Raw genomic sequence first — 17,745 nt, forward strand, 5'->3', positions numbered from 1 at the left:
ACACACACTCCAGTTAAACTGTCCCCACACTGTCACACACACACACTCCAGTTAAACTGTGTCCCTCACACTGTCACACACACACACTCCAGTTAAACTGTGTCCCCACACTGTCACACACACACTCCAGTTAAACTGTGTCCCCCACACTGTCACACACACACACTCCAGTTAAACTGTGTCCCCACACTGTCACACACACACACTCCAGTTAAACTGTGTCCCCACACTGTCACACACACACTCCAGTTAAACTGTGTCCCCACACTGTCACACACAAACACACTCCAGTTAAACTGTGTCCCCACACTGTCACACACACACACTCCAGTTAAACTGTGTCCCCACACTGTCACACACACACACTCCAGTTAAACTGTGTCCCCACACTGTCACTGACAACACTCCAGTTAAACTGTGTCCCCACACTGTCACACACACACACTCCAGTTAAACTGTGTCCCCACACTGTCACACACACACACACTCCAGTTAAACTGTGTCCCACACTGTCACACACACACACTCCAGTTAAACTGTGTCCCCACACTGTCACTGACACACACTCCAGTTAAACTGTGTCCCCACACTGTCACACACACACACACTCCAGTTAAACTGTGTCCCTCACACTGTCACACACACACACTCCAGTTAAACTGTGTCCCTCACACTGTCACACACACCAGTTAAACTGTGTCCCCACACTGTCACACACACACACACTCCCGTTAAACTGTGTCCCCACACTGTCACACACACACACTCCAGTTAAACTGTGTCCCTCACACTGTCACACACACACACACCAGTTAAACTGTGTCCCCACACTGTCACACACACACACTCGAGTTAAACTGTGTCCCACACTGTCACACACACACTCCAGTTAAACTGTATCCCCACACTGTCACACACACACTCCAGTTAGACTGTGTCCCCACACTGTCACACACACACTCCAGTTAAACTGTGTCCCCACACTGTCACACACACACACTCGAGTTAAACTGTGTCCCACACTGTCACACACACACTCCAGTTAAACTGTGTCCCCACACTGTCACTGACACACACACTCCAGTTAAACTGTGTCCCCACACTGTCACACACACACACTCCAGTTAAACTGTGTCCCCACACTGTCACTGACACACACTCCAGTTAAACTGTGTCCCTCACACTGTCACACACACACACTTCAGTTAAACTGTGTCCCACACTGTCACACACGGTCCAGTTAAACTGTGTCCCCACACTGTCACACACACACACTCCAGTTAAACTGTGTCCCCACACTGTCACACACACACACTCCAGTTAAACTGTGTCCCACACTGTCACACACGGTCCAGTTAAACTGTGTCCCCACACTGTCACACACACACACTTCAGTTAAACTGTGTCCCACACTGTCACACACGGTCCAGTTAAACTGTGTCCCCACACTGTCACACACACACACTCCAGTTAAACTGTGTCCCCACACTGTCACACACACTCCAGTTAAACTGTGTCCCACACTGTCACTGACACACACTCCAGTTAAACTGTGTCCCACACTGTCACACACACACACTCCAGTTAAACTGTGTCCCACACTGTCACACACACACACTCCAGTTAAACTGTGTCCCCACACTGTCACACACACACACTCCAGTTAAACTGTGTCCCACACTGTCACACACACACACTCCAGTTAAACTGTGTCCCACACTGTCAGACACACACACTCCAGTTAAACTGTGTCCCCACACTGTCACACACACACACTCCAGTTAAACTGTGTCCCACACTGTCACACACACACACTCCAGTTAAACTGTGTCCCCACACTGTCACACACACACACTCCAGTTAAACTGTGTCCCCACACTGTCACTGACACACACTCCAGTTAAACTGTGTCCCCACACTGTCACACACACTCCAGTTAAACTGTGTCCCCACACTGTCACACACACTCCAGTTAAACTGTGTCCCCACACTGTCACACACACACTCCAGTTAAACTGTGTCCCCACACTGTCACACACACACACCAGTTAAACTGTGTCCCCACACTGTCACACACACACACTCCAGTTAAACTGTGTCCCCACACTGTCACACACACACACTCCAGTTAAACCGTGGCCCCACACTGTCACACACACACTCCAGTTAAACTGTCCCTCACACTGTCACACAGACACTCCAGTTAAACTGTGTCCCCACACTGTCACACACACACACTCCAGTTAAACTGTGTCCCACACTGTCACACACACACTCCAGTTAAATTGTGTCCCCACATTGTCACACACACTCCAGTTAAACTGTGTCCCCACACTGTCACACACACACACTCCAGTTAAACTGTGTCCCCACACTGTCACTGTCACACAGTCCAGTTAAACTGTGTCCCCACACTGTCACACACACACACTCCAATTAAACTGTGTTCCCCACACTCTCACACACACACACTCCAGTTAAACTGTGTCCCCACACTGTCACACACACACACTCCAGTTACACTGTGTCCCACACTGTCACACACACACTCCAGTTAAACTGTGTCCCCACACTGTCACACACACACACTCCAGTTACACTGTGTCCCCACAATGTCACACACACACACTCCAGTTAAACTGTGTCCCCACACTGTCACACACACACTCCAGTTAAACTGTGTCGCCACACTGTCACACACACACACACTCCAGTTAAACTGTGTCCCCACACTGTCACACACACACTCCAGTTAAACTGTGTCCCCACACTGTCACACACACACACTCCAGTTACACTGTGTCCCCACACTGTCACACACACTCCAGTTAAACTGTGTCCCCACACTGTCACACACACTCCAGTTACACTGTGTCCCCATACTGTCACACACACACTCCAGTTAAACTGTGTCCCCCACACTGTCACACACACACACTCCAGTTAAACTGTGTCCCCACACTGTCACACACACACACTCCAGTTACACTGTGTCCCCACACTGTCACACACACACACTCCACTTAAACTGTGTCCCACACTGTCACACACACACACTCCAGTTAAACTGCGTCCCCACACTGTCACACACACACACTCCAGTTAAACTGTGTCCCCACACTGTTACACACACATACTCCAGTTAAACTGTGTCCTCACACTGTCACACACTCCAGTTAAACTGTGTCCCCACACTGTCACACACACACACACTCCAGTTAAACTGTGTCCCACACTGTCACACAGTCCAGTTTAACTGTGTCCCCACACTGTCACACACACACACTCCAGTTAAACTGTGTCCCCGCACTGTCACACACACACACTGCAGTTAAACTGTGTCCCCACACTGTCACACAGTCCAGTTAAACTGTGTCCCCCACACTGTCACACACACACACTCCAGTTAAACTGCGTCCCCACACTGTCACACACACACATTCCAGTTAAACTGTGTTCCCACACTGTCACACACACACACTCCAGTTAAACTGTGTCCCCACACTGTCACACACACTCCAGTTAAACTGTGTCCCCACACTGTCACACACACACACTCCAGTTAAACTGTGTCCCCACACTGTCACAGACACACACTCCAGTTAAACTGTGTCCCCACACTGTCACACACACACTCCAGTTAAACTTTGTCCCACAATGTCACACACACACACTCCAGTTTAACTGTGTCCCACACTGTCACTGACACACACTCCAGTTAAACTGTGTCCCCACACTGTCACACACACACACTCCAGTTAAACTGTGTCCCCACACTGTCACACACACACACTCCAGTTAAACTGTGTCCCCACACTGTCACACACACACACTCCAGTTAAACTGTGTCCCCACACTGTCACTGACACACACTCCAGTTAAACTGTGTCCCCACACTGTCACACACACACTCCAGTTAAACTGTGTCCCCACACTGTCACACACACACTCCAGTTAAACTGTGTCCCCACACTGTCACACACACACACTCCAGTTAAACTGTGTCCCCACACTGTCACACACACACTCCAGTTAAACTGTGTCCCCACACTGTCACACACACTCCAGTTAAACTGTGTCCCCACACTGTCACACACACACACTCCAGTTAAACTGTGTCCCCACACTGTCACACACACACACTCCAGTTAAACTGTGTCCCCACACTGTCACACACACACTCCAGTTAAACTGTGTCCCCACACTGTCACACACACACACTCCAGTTAAACTGTGTCCCCACACTGTCACACACACACTCCAGTTAAACTGTGTCCCCACACTGTCACACACACACACTCCAGTTAAACTGTGTCCCCACACTGTCACACACACACACTCCAGTTAAACTGTGTCCCCACACTGTCACACACACACTCCAGTTAAACTGTGTTACGTCATTACTGTGTCCACACTGTCACTGACAAGACACAACTCAGTTAAACTGTGTCCCACAGACTGTCAACAACACACACACTCAGTTAAACTGTGTCCCCACACTGTACCACACACACACTCCAGTTAAACTGTGTCCCCACACTGTCACACGACACACACGCCAGTTAAACTGTTGTCCCCACACTGTCACACACCACAGTCCATTAAACTGGTCCCCACACTGTCACACACACACTCCAGTTAAACTGTGTCCCCACACTGTCACACACACACACTCCATTAAACTGTGTCCCACACTGTCACACACACACTCCAGTTAAACTGTGTCCCACACTGTCACACACACACTCCAGTTAAACTGTGTCCCCACACTGTCACACACACACACACTCCAGTTAAACTGTGTCCCACACTGTCACACCACCTCCAGTTAAACTGTGTCCCACACTGTCACACACACACTCCAGTTAAACTGTGTCCCCACACTGTCACACACACACACTCCAGTTACACTGTGTCCCCACACTGTCACACACACACACTCCAGTTAAACTGTGTCCCCCAGACTGTCACTCACACACACTCCAGTTAAACTGTGTCCCCACACTGTCACACACACACTCCAGTTAAACTGTGTCCCCCAAACTGTCACACACACACTCCAGTTAAACTGTGTCCCCACACTGTCACACACACACACTCCAGTTAAACTGTGTCCCCCACACTGTCACACACACACTCCAGTTAAACTGTGTCCCCACACTGTCACACACACACTCCAGTTAAACTGTGTCCCCCACACTGTCACACACACACACTCCAGTTAAACTGTGTCCCCCACACTGTCACTCACACACACTCCAGTTAAACTGTGTCCCCACACTGTCACACACACACTCCAGTTAAACTGTGTCCCCACACTGTCACACACACATACTCCAGTTAAACTGTGTCCCCACACTGTCACACACACACACACCAGTTAAACTGTGTCCCCACACTGTCACACACACACACTCCAGTTAAACTGTGTCCCCACACTGTCACACACACTCCAGTTAAACTGTGTCCCCACACTGTCACACACACTCCAGTTAAACTGTGTCCCCACACTGTCACACACACACACTCCAGTTAAACTGTGTCCCCACACTGTCACACACACACACTCCAGTTAAACTGTGTCCCCACACTGTCACACACACACACTCCAGTTAAACTGTGTCCCCACACTGTCACACACACACACTACAGTTAAACTGTGTCCCCAAACTGTCACACACACACTCCAGTTAAACTGTGTCCCCACACTGTCACACACACACACTACAGTTAAACTGTGTCCCCACACTGTCACACATACACACTCCAGTTAAACTGTGTCCCCACACTGTCACACACACTACAGTTAAACTGTGTCCCCACACTGTCACACACACACACTCCAGTTAAACTGTGTCCCACACTGTCACACACACACACTCCAGTTAAACTGTGTCCCCACACTGTCACACACACACACTCCAGTTACACTGTGTCCCCACACTGTCACACACACACACTACAGTTAAACTGTATCCCCAAACTGTCACACACACACTCCAGTTAAACTGTGTCCCCACACTGTCACACACACACACTACAGTTAAACTGTGTCCCCACACTGTCACACACACACTCCAGTTAAACTGTGTCCCCACACTGTCACACACACACACTACAGTTAAACTGTGTCCCCACACTGTCACACACACACACTCCAGTTAAACTGTGTCCCCACACTGTCACACACACTCCAGTTAAACTGTGTCCCACACTGTCACACACACTCCAGTTAAACTGAGTGCCCACACTGTCACACACACACACTTCAGTTAAACTGTGTCCCCACACTGTCACACACACACACTCCAGTTAAACTGTGTCCCACACTGTCACACACACACACTCCAGTTAAACTGTGTCCCCCACACTGTCACACACACACTCCAGTTAAACTGTGTCCCCACACTGTCACACACACACTCCAGTTAAACTGTGTCCCCACACTGTCACACACACTCCAGTTAAACTGTGTCCCCACACTGTCACATACACACACTCCAGTTAAACTGTGTCCCCACACTGTCACACACACACACTCCAGTTAAACTGTGTCCCCACACTGTCACATACACACACTTCAGTTAAACTGTGTCCCCACACTGTCACACACACACACTCCAGTTAAACTGTGTCCCCACACTGTCACACACACACTCCAGTTAAACTGTGTCCCCACACTGTCACATACACACACTCCAGTTAAACTGTGTCCCCACACTGTCACACACACTCCAGTTAAACTGAGTGCCCACACTGTCACACACACACACTTCAGTTAAACTGTGTCCCCCACACTGTCACACACACACTCCAGTTAAACTGTGTCCCCACACTGTCACACACACACTCCAGTTAAACTGTGTCCCCACACTGTCACACACACTCCAGTTAAACTGTGTCCCCACACTGTCACACACACACACTCCAGTTACACTGTGTCCCCACACTGTCACACACACACTCCAGTTAAACTGTGTCCCCACACTGTCACACACAGTCCAGTTAAACTGTGTCCCCACACTGTCACACACACACTCCAGTTAAACTGTGTCCCCCACACTGTCACACACACACTCCAGTTAAACTGTGTCCCCACACTGTCACACACACACACTCCAGTTAAACTGTGTCCCCACACTGTCACACACACACTCCAGTTAAACTGTGTCCCCACACTGTCACACACACACACACTCCAGTTAAACTGTGTCCCCACACTGTCACACACACTCCAGTTAAACTGTGTCCCCACACTGTCACTGACACACACTCCAGTTAAACTGTGTCCCCACAATGTCACACACACACTCCAGTTAAACTGTGTCCCCACACTGTCACTGACACACACTCCAGTTAAACTGTGTCCCCACACTGTCACACACACACACTCCAGTTAAACTGTGTCCCCACACTGTCACTGACACACACTCCAGTTAAACTGTGTCCCCACACTGTCACTGACACACACTCCAGTTAAACTGTGTCCCCACACTGTCACACACACACACACTCCAGTTAAACTGTGTCCCCACACTGTCACACACACACACACACTCCAGTTAAACTGTGTCCCCACACTGTCACACACACACACTCCAGTTACACTGTGTCCCCACACTGTCACACACACACACTCCAGTTACACTGTGTCCCCACACTGTCACACACACACAGTCCAGTTACACTGTGTCCCCAAACTGTCACACACACACTCCAGTTAAACTGTGTCCCCCACACTGTCACACACACACACTCCAGTTAAACTGTGTCCCCACACTGTCACACACACACACTCCAGTTAAACTGTGTCCCACACTGTCACTGACACACACACACTCCAGTTAAACTGTGTCCCCACACTGTCACACACACTCCAGTTAAACTGTGTCCCCACACTGTCACACACACACTCCAGTTAAACTGTGTCCCTCACACTGTCACACACACACTCCAGTTACACTGTGTCCCCACACTGTCACACACACACACTCCAGTTAAACTGTGTCCCCCCACACTGTCACACACACACATTCCAGTTAAACTGTGTCCCCACACTGTCACACACACACACTCCAGTTAAACTGTGTCCCCACACTGTCACACACACTCCAGTTAAACTGTGTCCCCACACTGTCACTGACACACACTCCAGTTAAACTGTGTCCCACACTGTCACACACACACTCCAGTTAAACTTTGTCCCCCACAATGTCACACACACTCCAGTTAAACTGTGTCCCACACTGTCACACACACACTCCAGTTAAACTGTGTCCCCCACAATGTCACACACAGTCCAGTTAAACTGTGTCCCCACTCTGTCACACACACACACTCCAGTTAAACTGTGTCCCCACACTGTCACACACACTCCAGTTAAACTGTGTCCCCACACTGTCACACACACTCCAGTTAAACTGTGTCCCCACACTGTCATACACACACTCCAGTTAAATTGTGTCCCCCACACTGTCATACACACACTCCAGTTAAATTGTGTCCCCACACTGTCACACACACACACTCCAGTTAAACTGTGTCCCCACACTCTCACACACACACACACTACAGTTAAACTGTGTCCCCACACTATCACACACACACACTCCAGTTAAACTGTGTCCCCACACTGTCACACACACTCCAGTTAAACTGTGTCCCACACTGTCACACACACACTCCAGTTAAACTGTGTCCCCAAACTGTCACACACACACACTCCAGTTAAACTGTGTCCCCCACACTGTCACACACACACACTCCAGTTAAACTGTGTCCCCACACTGTCACACACAGTCCAGTTAATCTGTGTCTCCACACTGTCACATTGAATCAATGTTTAGCCATTGTCCGATCTGCACATTTTGCAAAGGCCGCTGCCTGAATATCTCTCTGAATTATTTGCTCACAGCAAAGCTGAAACTTACTTCGTTCCTGGATAAAATGTATCATAAAACTGAATTGTCACATTGTAGGCGTACCAAGAAACTGGGACCATTGCGCAGAGAGCTGCAGCAAAAAGACAGAATTAATACTTACAGGTATGCAGAGAGAGCAGAGAGTTCACACTCACCAACTCACACCCCCATCTAACTCACACTCACCAACTCACACCCCTGTCCAACTCACACTCACCAATCACACCCCCACCCAATTCACACTCACCAACTCACACCCCCGTCCAACTCACACTCACCAACTCAAACCCCCGTCTAACTCACACTCACCAATCACACCCCCACCCAATTCACACTCACCAACTCACAGCCCGTCCAACTCACACTTACCAATCACCCCCCCGCCCACTTCACTATCACCAACACCCACATCCAACTCACACTCACCAATCACCCCCCAACTTTACACTCACCAATTCACACCCCCGTTCAAATCACACACACCAACTCACACCCCTCTCAAACTCACACACCCCAATTCGCCCTCCGTCCACCTCACGCCCCCGTCCAACTCACACTCACCAAGTCACTCCCCTGTCAAACCCACACTCACCAACTCACACCCCCGTCCAACTCGCACTCCCCAACTCACCCCCCCCGTTCAAATCACACTCACCAACTCACACCCCTCTCCAACTCTCACACCCCAATTCTCCCTCCGTCCACCTCACACCCGTGTCTAACTCACACTCACCAATTCACTCCCCTGTCCAACTCACACTCACCAATTCACAACCCCGTCCAACTCACACTCACCAATTTACAACACTGTCCAACTCACACTCCCCAACTCACTCCCCGTCCAACTCACGCTCCGTCCAACTCACAATCCCAAACTCAGACCAACTATCCAGCTCACTCTCACCAACTCATATCCGTCAAACTCACACTCATCAACTCACCCCCATCTAACTCACACTCACCAACTCACACTCACAAATGCACCCCCATCCAACTCACACACCCCAATTCACACTCACCAATGCACCTCATTCAACTCACACTCCATGACTCACACTCAGCAACTCACTCCCACATCCAACTCACACTCCCCAACTCACACCCATCCAACTCACACTCACCAACTCACACCCAACCAACTCACACTCACCAACTCACACCTCATCCAACTCACACTCACCAAGTCACATCCCCGTCCAACTCACACTCACCAATCCCCCCACCCAATTCACACTCACCCCGCTCACACCCCTGTCCAACTCACACTCACCAATCACCCCACCACCCAATTCACACTCACCAAGTCACATCCCCGTCCAACTCACACTCACTAATCACCCCCTGCCCAATTCACTCTCACCAACCCATCTCCGTCAAACTCACACTCATCAACTCACCCCCATCTAACTCACACTCACCAACTCACACTCACAAACATACCCCCATCTAACACACACTCACCAACTCACACTCACCAACTCACCCCATCCAACTCACACACCCCAATTCACACTCACCAACGCACCCCCATTCAACTGACACTCCATGACTCTCACCCATCCAACTCACACACGCCGACTCACACTCAGCAACTCACTCCCACATCCAACTCACACTCCCCAACTCACACCATCCAACTCACACTCACTAACTCTGCCCCCATCCAACTCACACTCCTCAACTCACACTCACCAATTCACTCCCTCATCCAGCTCACACTCTGTAAATCACACTCCCCAACTCACACCCAGTCCAACTCACACTCACCAACTCACACCCCCATCCAACTCACACTCACCAATCACCCTCCGCCCAATTAATACTCACTAAGTAACATCCCGTCCAACTCACACTCACAAATCACACCCCCGTCCACCTCACACTCACCAATCACCCCCCGCCCAATTCACACTCACCAACTCACACCCCGAAAAACTCACACTCCCCAATCACCCCCGGCCCATTTCACACTCACCAACTAACACCCGAGTCCAACTCACACTCACCAACTCACACCCCCATCCAACTCACACTCCCCAACTCACTTTCACCAACTCACTTCCCATCCACCTCACACTCCCTAAATCACACTCACGAACACACTCCCCCATCCAACTCACGCTCCCCAACTCACACCTCCATCCAACTCAGACTCCCCAACTCACCCCCCATCAACCCACACTCCCCAGCTCACACTCACCAACTCACCCCCCCACAACCACACCCCTAACTCACACCCCCCCCCCCCAGCTGAGGACCACCCCAAGCTCATAACGTCCAATTATTCACAGCCCCAATTCTCACCCATCCACCTCACAACCCATAAACCCACCTCTCAGTCCATTCCCTATAGTTCATGCCCCCATCTCTCGCTCCTTCACCCCCAGTAGATGGCCCTCCCCTCTAACACAGTACAGCTGACACACCCCGTGCTCTGCTCCCTTACACAATGCAGTGGGCTCACAACCAGCCCACACACCCAGCCACCTTCCCACTCACCCACCCACCCTGCCCACTCACCCGCCCACCCTGCCCACTCACCCGCCCACCCTGCCCACACACCCACCCACCCTGCCCACTCACCCGCCCACCCTGCCCACTCACCCGCCCACCCTGCCCACACACCCACCCACCTTCCCACACACCCAGCCACCCTGCCCACACACCCAGCCACCTTCCCACTCACCCAGCCACCCTGCCCACTCACCCACCCACCCTGCCCACACACCCACCCACCTTCCCACACACCCAGCCACCCTGCCCACACACCCAGCCACCTTCCCACTCACCCGCCCACCCTGCCCACACCCAGCCACCCTGCCCACACACACAGCCACCCTGCCCACACCCAGCCACCTTCCCACTCACCCGCCCACCTTCCCACACACCCACCCACCCGGCCCACACACCCAGCCACCTTCCCACTCACCCAGCCACCTTCCCACACACCCAGCCACCTTCCCACTCACCCAGCCACCTTCCCACTCACCCGCCCACCCGGCCCACACACCCAGCCACCTTCCCACACACCCAGCCACCTTCCCACTCACCCAGCCACCTTCCCACACACCCACCCACCCGGCCCACACACCCAGCCACCTTCCCACTCACCCAGCCACCTTCCCACACACCCACCCACCCTGCCCACACACCCAGCCACCTTCCCACACACCCAGCCACCTTCCCACTCACCCAGCCACCTTCCCACTCACCCGCCCACCCGGCCCACACACCCAGCCACCTTCCCACACACCCACCCACCCTGCCCACACACCCAGCCACCTTCCCACACACCCAGCCACCTTCCCACTCACCCAGCCACCTTCCCACTCACCCGCCCACCCGGCCCACACACCCAGCCACCTTCCCACACACCCACCCACCCTGCCCACACACCCAGCCACCTTCCCACACACCCAGCCACCTTCCCACTCACCCAGCCACCTTCCCACTCACCCGCCCACCCGGCCCACACACCCAGCCACCTTCCCACTCACCCACCCACCCTTCCCACTCACCCACCCACCCTGCCCACACACCCAGCCACCCTGCCCACTCACCCACCCACCTGCCCACACCCCCACCCACCCTGCCCACTCACCCACCCACCCTTCCCACTCACCCACCCACCCTTCCCACTCACCCACCCACCCTGCCCACACACCCAGCCACCTTCCCACTCACCCACCCACCCTGCCCACACACCCAGCCACCTTCCCACACACCCAGCCACCTTCCCACTCACCCAGCCACCTTCCCACTCACCCGCCCACCCGGCCCACACACCCAGCCACCTTCCCACTCACCCGCCCACCCTGCCCACACACCCAGCCACCTTCCCACTCGCCCCCACCCACCCTGCCCACTCACCCACCCACCCTGCCCACTCACCCGCCCACCCTGCCCACACACCCGGCCACCTGCCCACTCACCCACCCACCCTGCCCACTCACCCACCCACCCTGCCCACTCACCCACCCACCCTGCCCACTCACCCACCCACCCTGCCCACACACCCACCCACCCTGCCCACTCACCCACCCACCCTGCCAACTCACCCGCCACAATGAAGAGAGCTCCGCCAGCCGTCGCAATCTTGGCTTTGACGATGGGGTCGGTGTTACCCAATAAGGTGCACCTCAGGCCAAACAGGGTGACGCAGCCAGCAATAAACCCCATCAGGATGGATATGATCATTAGGGCCTGGGAGGCACGCACATAATCTGGAAACATAAAAATCAGGCTGAGAATCCAGAGCTCAATTCAGGCCAGGGTCATCGAGAACACAAACAGCGGCCAATGCCCATCGCTGCCCACACTGACCTACACCAATCAGATCAACACGGATACCCAGCGTCCAATCAGATCAAAAGTGAAACCCAGTGCCCAATCAGATTGACACACGGATACCCAGCGCCCAATCTGATTGACACACAGATACCCAGCGTCCAATCAGATTGACACACGGATACCCAGCGCCCAATCAGATTGACACACAGATACCCAGCGCCCAATCTGATTGACACACAGATACCCAGCGTCCAATCAGATTGACACACAGATACCCAGCGCCCAATCAGATTGACACACAGATACCCAGGACCAATCAGATTGACACATAGATACCCAGCGCCCAATCAGATTGACACACAGATACCAAGCGCCCAATCAGATTGACACACAGATACCCAGCGTCCAATCAGATTGACACAGATACCCAGCGCCCAATCAGATTGACACACAGATACCCAGCGCCCAATCAGATTGACACACAGATACCCAGCGCCCAATCAGATTGACACACAGATACCAAGCGCCCAATCAGATTGACACACAGATACCAAGCGCCCAATCAGATTGACACACAGATACCCAGCGGCCAATCAGATTAACACACAGATACCAAGCGCCCAATCAGATTGACACACAGATACCCAGCGGCCAATCAGATTGACACACACATACCCAGCGGCCAATCAGATTGACACACAGTTACCCAGCGGCCAATCAGATGAACACACAGATACCCAGCGCCCAATCAGATTAACACACAGATACCAGCTTTGAGAAAACACCGGAAAAGTCTTTGAGGATTGAGCTGCTCTTTCTGGAGGTGGCTGAGGGTGGCAGCATTGGCAAGGAGGTTGAAAGTTCCCATGCGGAACAACAACAGAATCCCTGCGCTGCAAAAGGAGGCCGTCCAGCCCATCGAGGTCTGCACCGACCCTCGGATAGAGCCCAATTACCCAGGCCCCCAAAAGGTTGAGTAAGGTGAAAGGGCCAACATAAAAGAGAGAGAGAAAGAGAGAGAGACAGAAAGAGAAAGAGGAATGGAGCTTTAAGGAGTTTTCGGCCAGTGAAGATATCTCGGAGGGTTGTTGGGGGGGGAGGGGGGGGGGCAGAGGAGGTAGCAGTGATACAGACGGCCAGAATGATGGGGAGTTGAGAGGGGGGAGCTTAGAGGATTTGTAAACCAGACTGTGGGAAATCTGAAATCAAGGCATTGCTGGACTGGGAGCTACCGTGATTGAGCTAGCAGAGGGCCGAGGGGCGAATGGAATGTGCTGTGAGGAAGGTCACAGGTAGCAGCGTTGTGGATGGTCATAAGGTTAGGTAGGATAGAATTTGGGATGGCACTGTAAATAGCCACAGGCACAGAGACACGAACGAGATCCTCAAGCAGTAGAACAAAGATGTTTTGGTGGTAAAAATGGGGGCTGGTTTAGCACAGGGCTAAATCGCTGGCTTTGAAAGCAGACTGAGGCAGGCCAGCAGCACGGTTCAATTCCCGTACCAGCCTCCCTGAACAGGCGCCGGAATGTGGCGACTGGGGGCTTTTCACAGTAACTTCATTTGAAGCCGACTCGTGACAATAAGCGATTTTCATTAATGACGGTGTGGGTCAAGGCTCATCACAGGATCAAATACTAGACTGGCCACGTTGTGTTAGGGTCAGACAGGTGCCAGGGAGAGGGATTAATGGCAACTTGACAAGGATGTGGGCATTATTGGCGAGGACAGCATTATACAAATTTTTCCAATTAAGGGGCAATTTAGCATGGCCAATCCACCTACCCCGCAGAACTTTTTGGGTTGTTAGGGGGGTGGGGGAGGTGGAGAGAATGTGCAAACTCCACGCGGACAGTGACCCGGGGCCGGGATCAAACCGGGGTCCTTGGCGGCGTGAGGCAGCGGTGCTAACCACTGCACCCACCGTGCCGCCCTTAATCACCCGTCCCGAATTGCCCCTCGAGGAGGTGGTGGGTGAGCCGCCTTCGTCAACCGCCTGCAGTCCGTGTGGTGTAGGTACGCCCGCCGTGCTGTGAGGGAGGGCTTGCCAAGCCGAGATGGTGAGTGACTCGGAGGGGAACCTCCAGGTGGTGGGGTTCCCCAGGTATCTGCTGCCCCAGTCCTTCTAGATGGTAGAGGTCATGGGTTTGGAAGGTGCTGCCTGAGGAGCCTTGGTGAGTTGCTGCGGTGTATCTTGTGGACAGTACACACGGCTGTGCGCTGGTGGTGGAGCGGGTGGTGGTGGAGACCAGGTTGATGGGAAGAGCATTAAAGGATCCAGGGATATAACCGGACACTGATATGTGGAGGTACAAGTTGAATGATTCTCACATTCGCCTTAACTTCAGATGTTTCCTTCCTAACCTGCGGGCACTCGTTCGTTCACAACGCCAAGCCAGGAATTCTCAAAGCCCGAGGCTGGCGGTGGACAATCTGTGGCCCGGGGGTGGGTCACATGCGACCCCCACCTGAGTGCTGAGTGGGGCCCATGAGGAATTTAGTTGTCCGTTGCCCACACGCGGGGTCACCACATTCAGTTGATTTCTGTCCGGGTCGTTTTTTTTTCCTGCCGGTCTGACTGAAATGATTCGCACGTGAAGCGAGGGTGCGTGAAGTGAGGCGCGTGCTGATGGCTCACATCACTGACTGTGAGCTCCCTCCGTGTCCAGAGTATAAATATTGATCCTGCTTTGACCATTTGAAGTTGACGATGGTTCGAGTCACAGATGAATGATTCAGCATTTTCTATAACTCGCCGTGAAATATTCGCCGTGCGTTAAATATAGTTAATCTTATTCATGGGGTCGGGGTTAGTGAACGAGGCTGATTCGCTCTTGCGGCTCCCTGAGATGAAGGAGGTTCACTCTCTTGGCCCACTCGCTCACTGAGGTTGCCCATCACTGCTCTCTCCTGTGATCCTGGGAATGCTAAAGCTTGCTCACAATCAGCTGAGCAGAACCTGCACTGATATCCCTCATTATCCACACTATCATTAGATGATTGCATTTCAGCGTGTCCCGAGATGCTACCCAGCAATACTGTGGCACTTTATTGCATGATATGATGGTATTTTATTGCGAGGGATGATAATTTGATGGTCTTATCAGAGGCTGATCATTCTACTGTCTGGCAATTCCGACGTAGCGCAGGAATTCAATCTGATATGGAATAAAGTCTGAGATAACCGCTGGACATTGCTATCAGCAACACGGAGTAGCTATTAAACCAACATTCACGTCACACCTTCACAGAGTAAGAAGTCAATGGACACTTGACGAGCGCGTTATCAAACATAATTGGATAACATCGGGAGACACTGGGCGGGATTCTCCATCGGTAACACCGAAATCGGGAAAGGGGACGGTCAATTGCACAAAGACGAGATTTGAATACAACTGAGGCTTTATTACACTAAGATGTGTGGCCTCCCACAGCAGCTGGCGAAATGGCTGCTGTACGGGGAGCACACATATTTATACTCCGCCTACTGGGCGGAGCCAACAGGCAGGGACTACCCCCGTACCTGTAGTACAGGGCCTTACCATGCATACCCTAATATATACAGCACTGGTTACTACCACATTCACCCCCTGTTAAAATTGAGTCCGGCCGGGGTGGTGGAGAACTATATACAGCACAAGTTTAATATACAGAGAAAAAAATTGAGCCCAGAACAAATTACAGGTTTAGCCGGTCCGGAGCCTTGAACTGACGTTGGGAGCGATGCAGTGGTGGCGGCGATTCTGGTGTCGGTCGTGTCCTTGGTGACTCCGGGAGCGTGCCGAGATCCTCTTCATCCTCAGGCGTGGGCAGGGGGAGGACGGATGGTCATGGGGGGGGCATGCTGCTGGGTGCACCAGGGGAGGGGAGGGTGGCGCCGGGCCGGAGGGGTGTGTGTGTGTGTGGAACCTGCTGGTGCCAGGTCCCTGAGAGAGACTGTATCTTGCGGACGTCGGGGTACGCCATGTAGGCATACTGGGGGTTGGCGTGGAGTAACTGCACCCTTCTATCCAACGGGTCCGCGTTGTGGAGTCGTACGTGCTTACAGGAGAGTACGGGTCCTGGAGCTGCCAGCCAAGTCGGGAGCGACACCCCGGAGGTGGACTTCCTGGGGAAGGCAGAGACGTTCATGGGGTGTGTTGTTAGTCGCAGTGCATAGGAGCGACCGAATGGAGTGCAGTGCGTCAGGGGGGACCCCCTGCCAGCGGGAGGCCGGGAGGTTCCTGGACCGTAGGGCCAGCTGGACAGCCCTACAGACCGTCCCGTTCTCCCTCTCCACCTGCCCGTTTCCCCGGGTGTTATAGCTGGTCGTCCTTCTCGAGGCAATACCCCTGTGGAGCAGGAACTGACGCAGCTCATCGCTCATGAATGAATCCCCTGTCATTGTGGATGTAGGCGGGGAAACCGAACAGAGCGAAGATGGTGTTGAGGGCTTTGATGACGGTGGCCGACGTCATGTCCGGGCACGGGATGGCGAAGGGGAATCTGGAGTACTCATCGACCACACTGAGGAAATACGTGTTCCGGTCGGTGG

General features: G+C 52.8%; 1 protein-coding gene across 1 annotated transcript in view; it reads right to left on the reverse strand.

The window, feature by feature from the left end:
• LOC119958290 (claudin-15-like) overlaps positions 1–17,745 on the reverse strand; it is a 76,975-nt gene that overhangs the window by 14,186 nt on the left and 45,044 nt on the right. Inside the window, exons 3-4 of the mRNA XM_038786723.1 lie at positions 12,980–13,144; positions 8,931–9,012 (exon numbers count right to left, since the gene is read on the reverse strand). Coding sequence (XP_038642651.1) covers positions 8,931–9,012; positions 12,980–13,144 — 247 coding nt within the window. The remainder of the gene's footprint in view (positions 1–8,930; positions 9,013–12,979; positions 13,145–17,745) is intronic.

The sequence above is a fragment of the Scyliorhinus canicula genome, chromosome 29 (genome assembly GCF_902713615.1).
Source record: "Scyliorhinus canicula chromosome 29, sScyCan1.1, whole genome shotgun sequence".
In the NCBI taxonomy this organism is placed as follows: domain Eukaryota; kingdom Metazoa; phylum Chordata; class Chondrichthyes; order Carcharhiniformes; family Scyliorhinidae; genus Scyliorhinus; species Scyliorhinus canicula.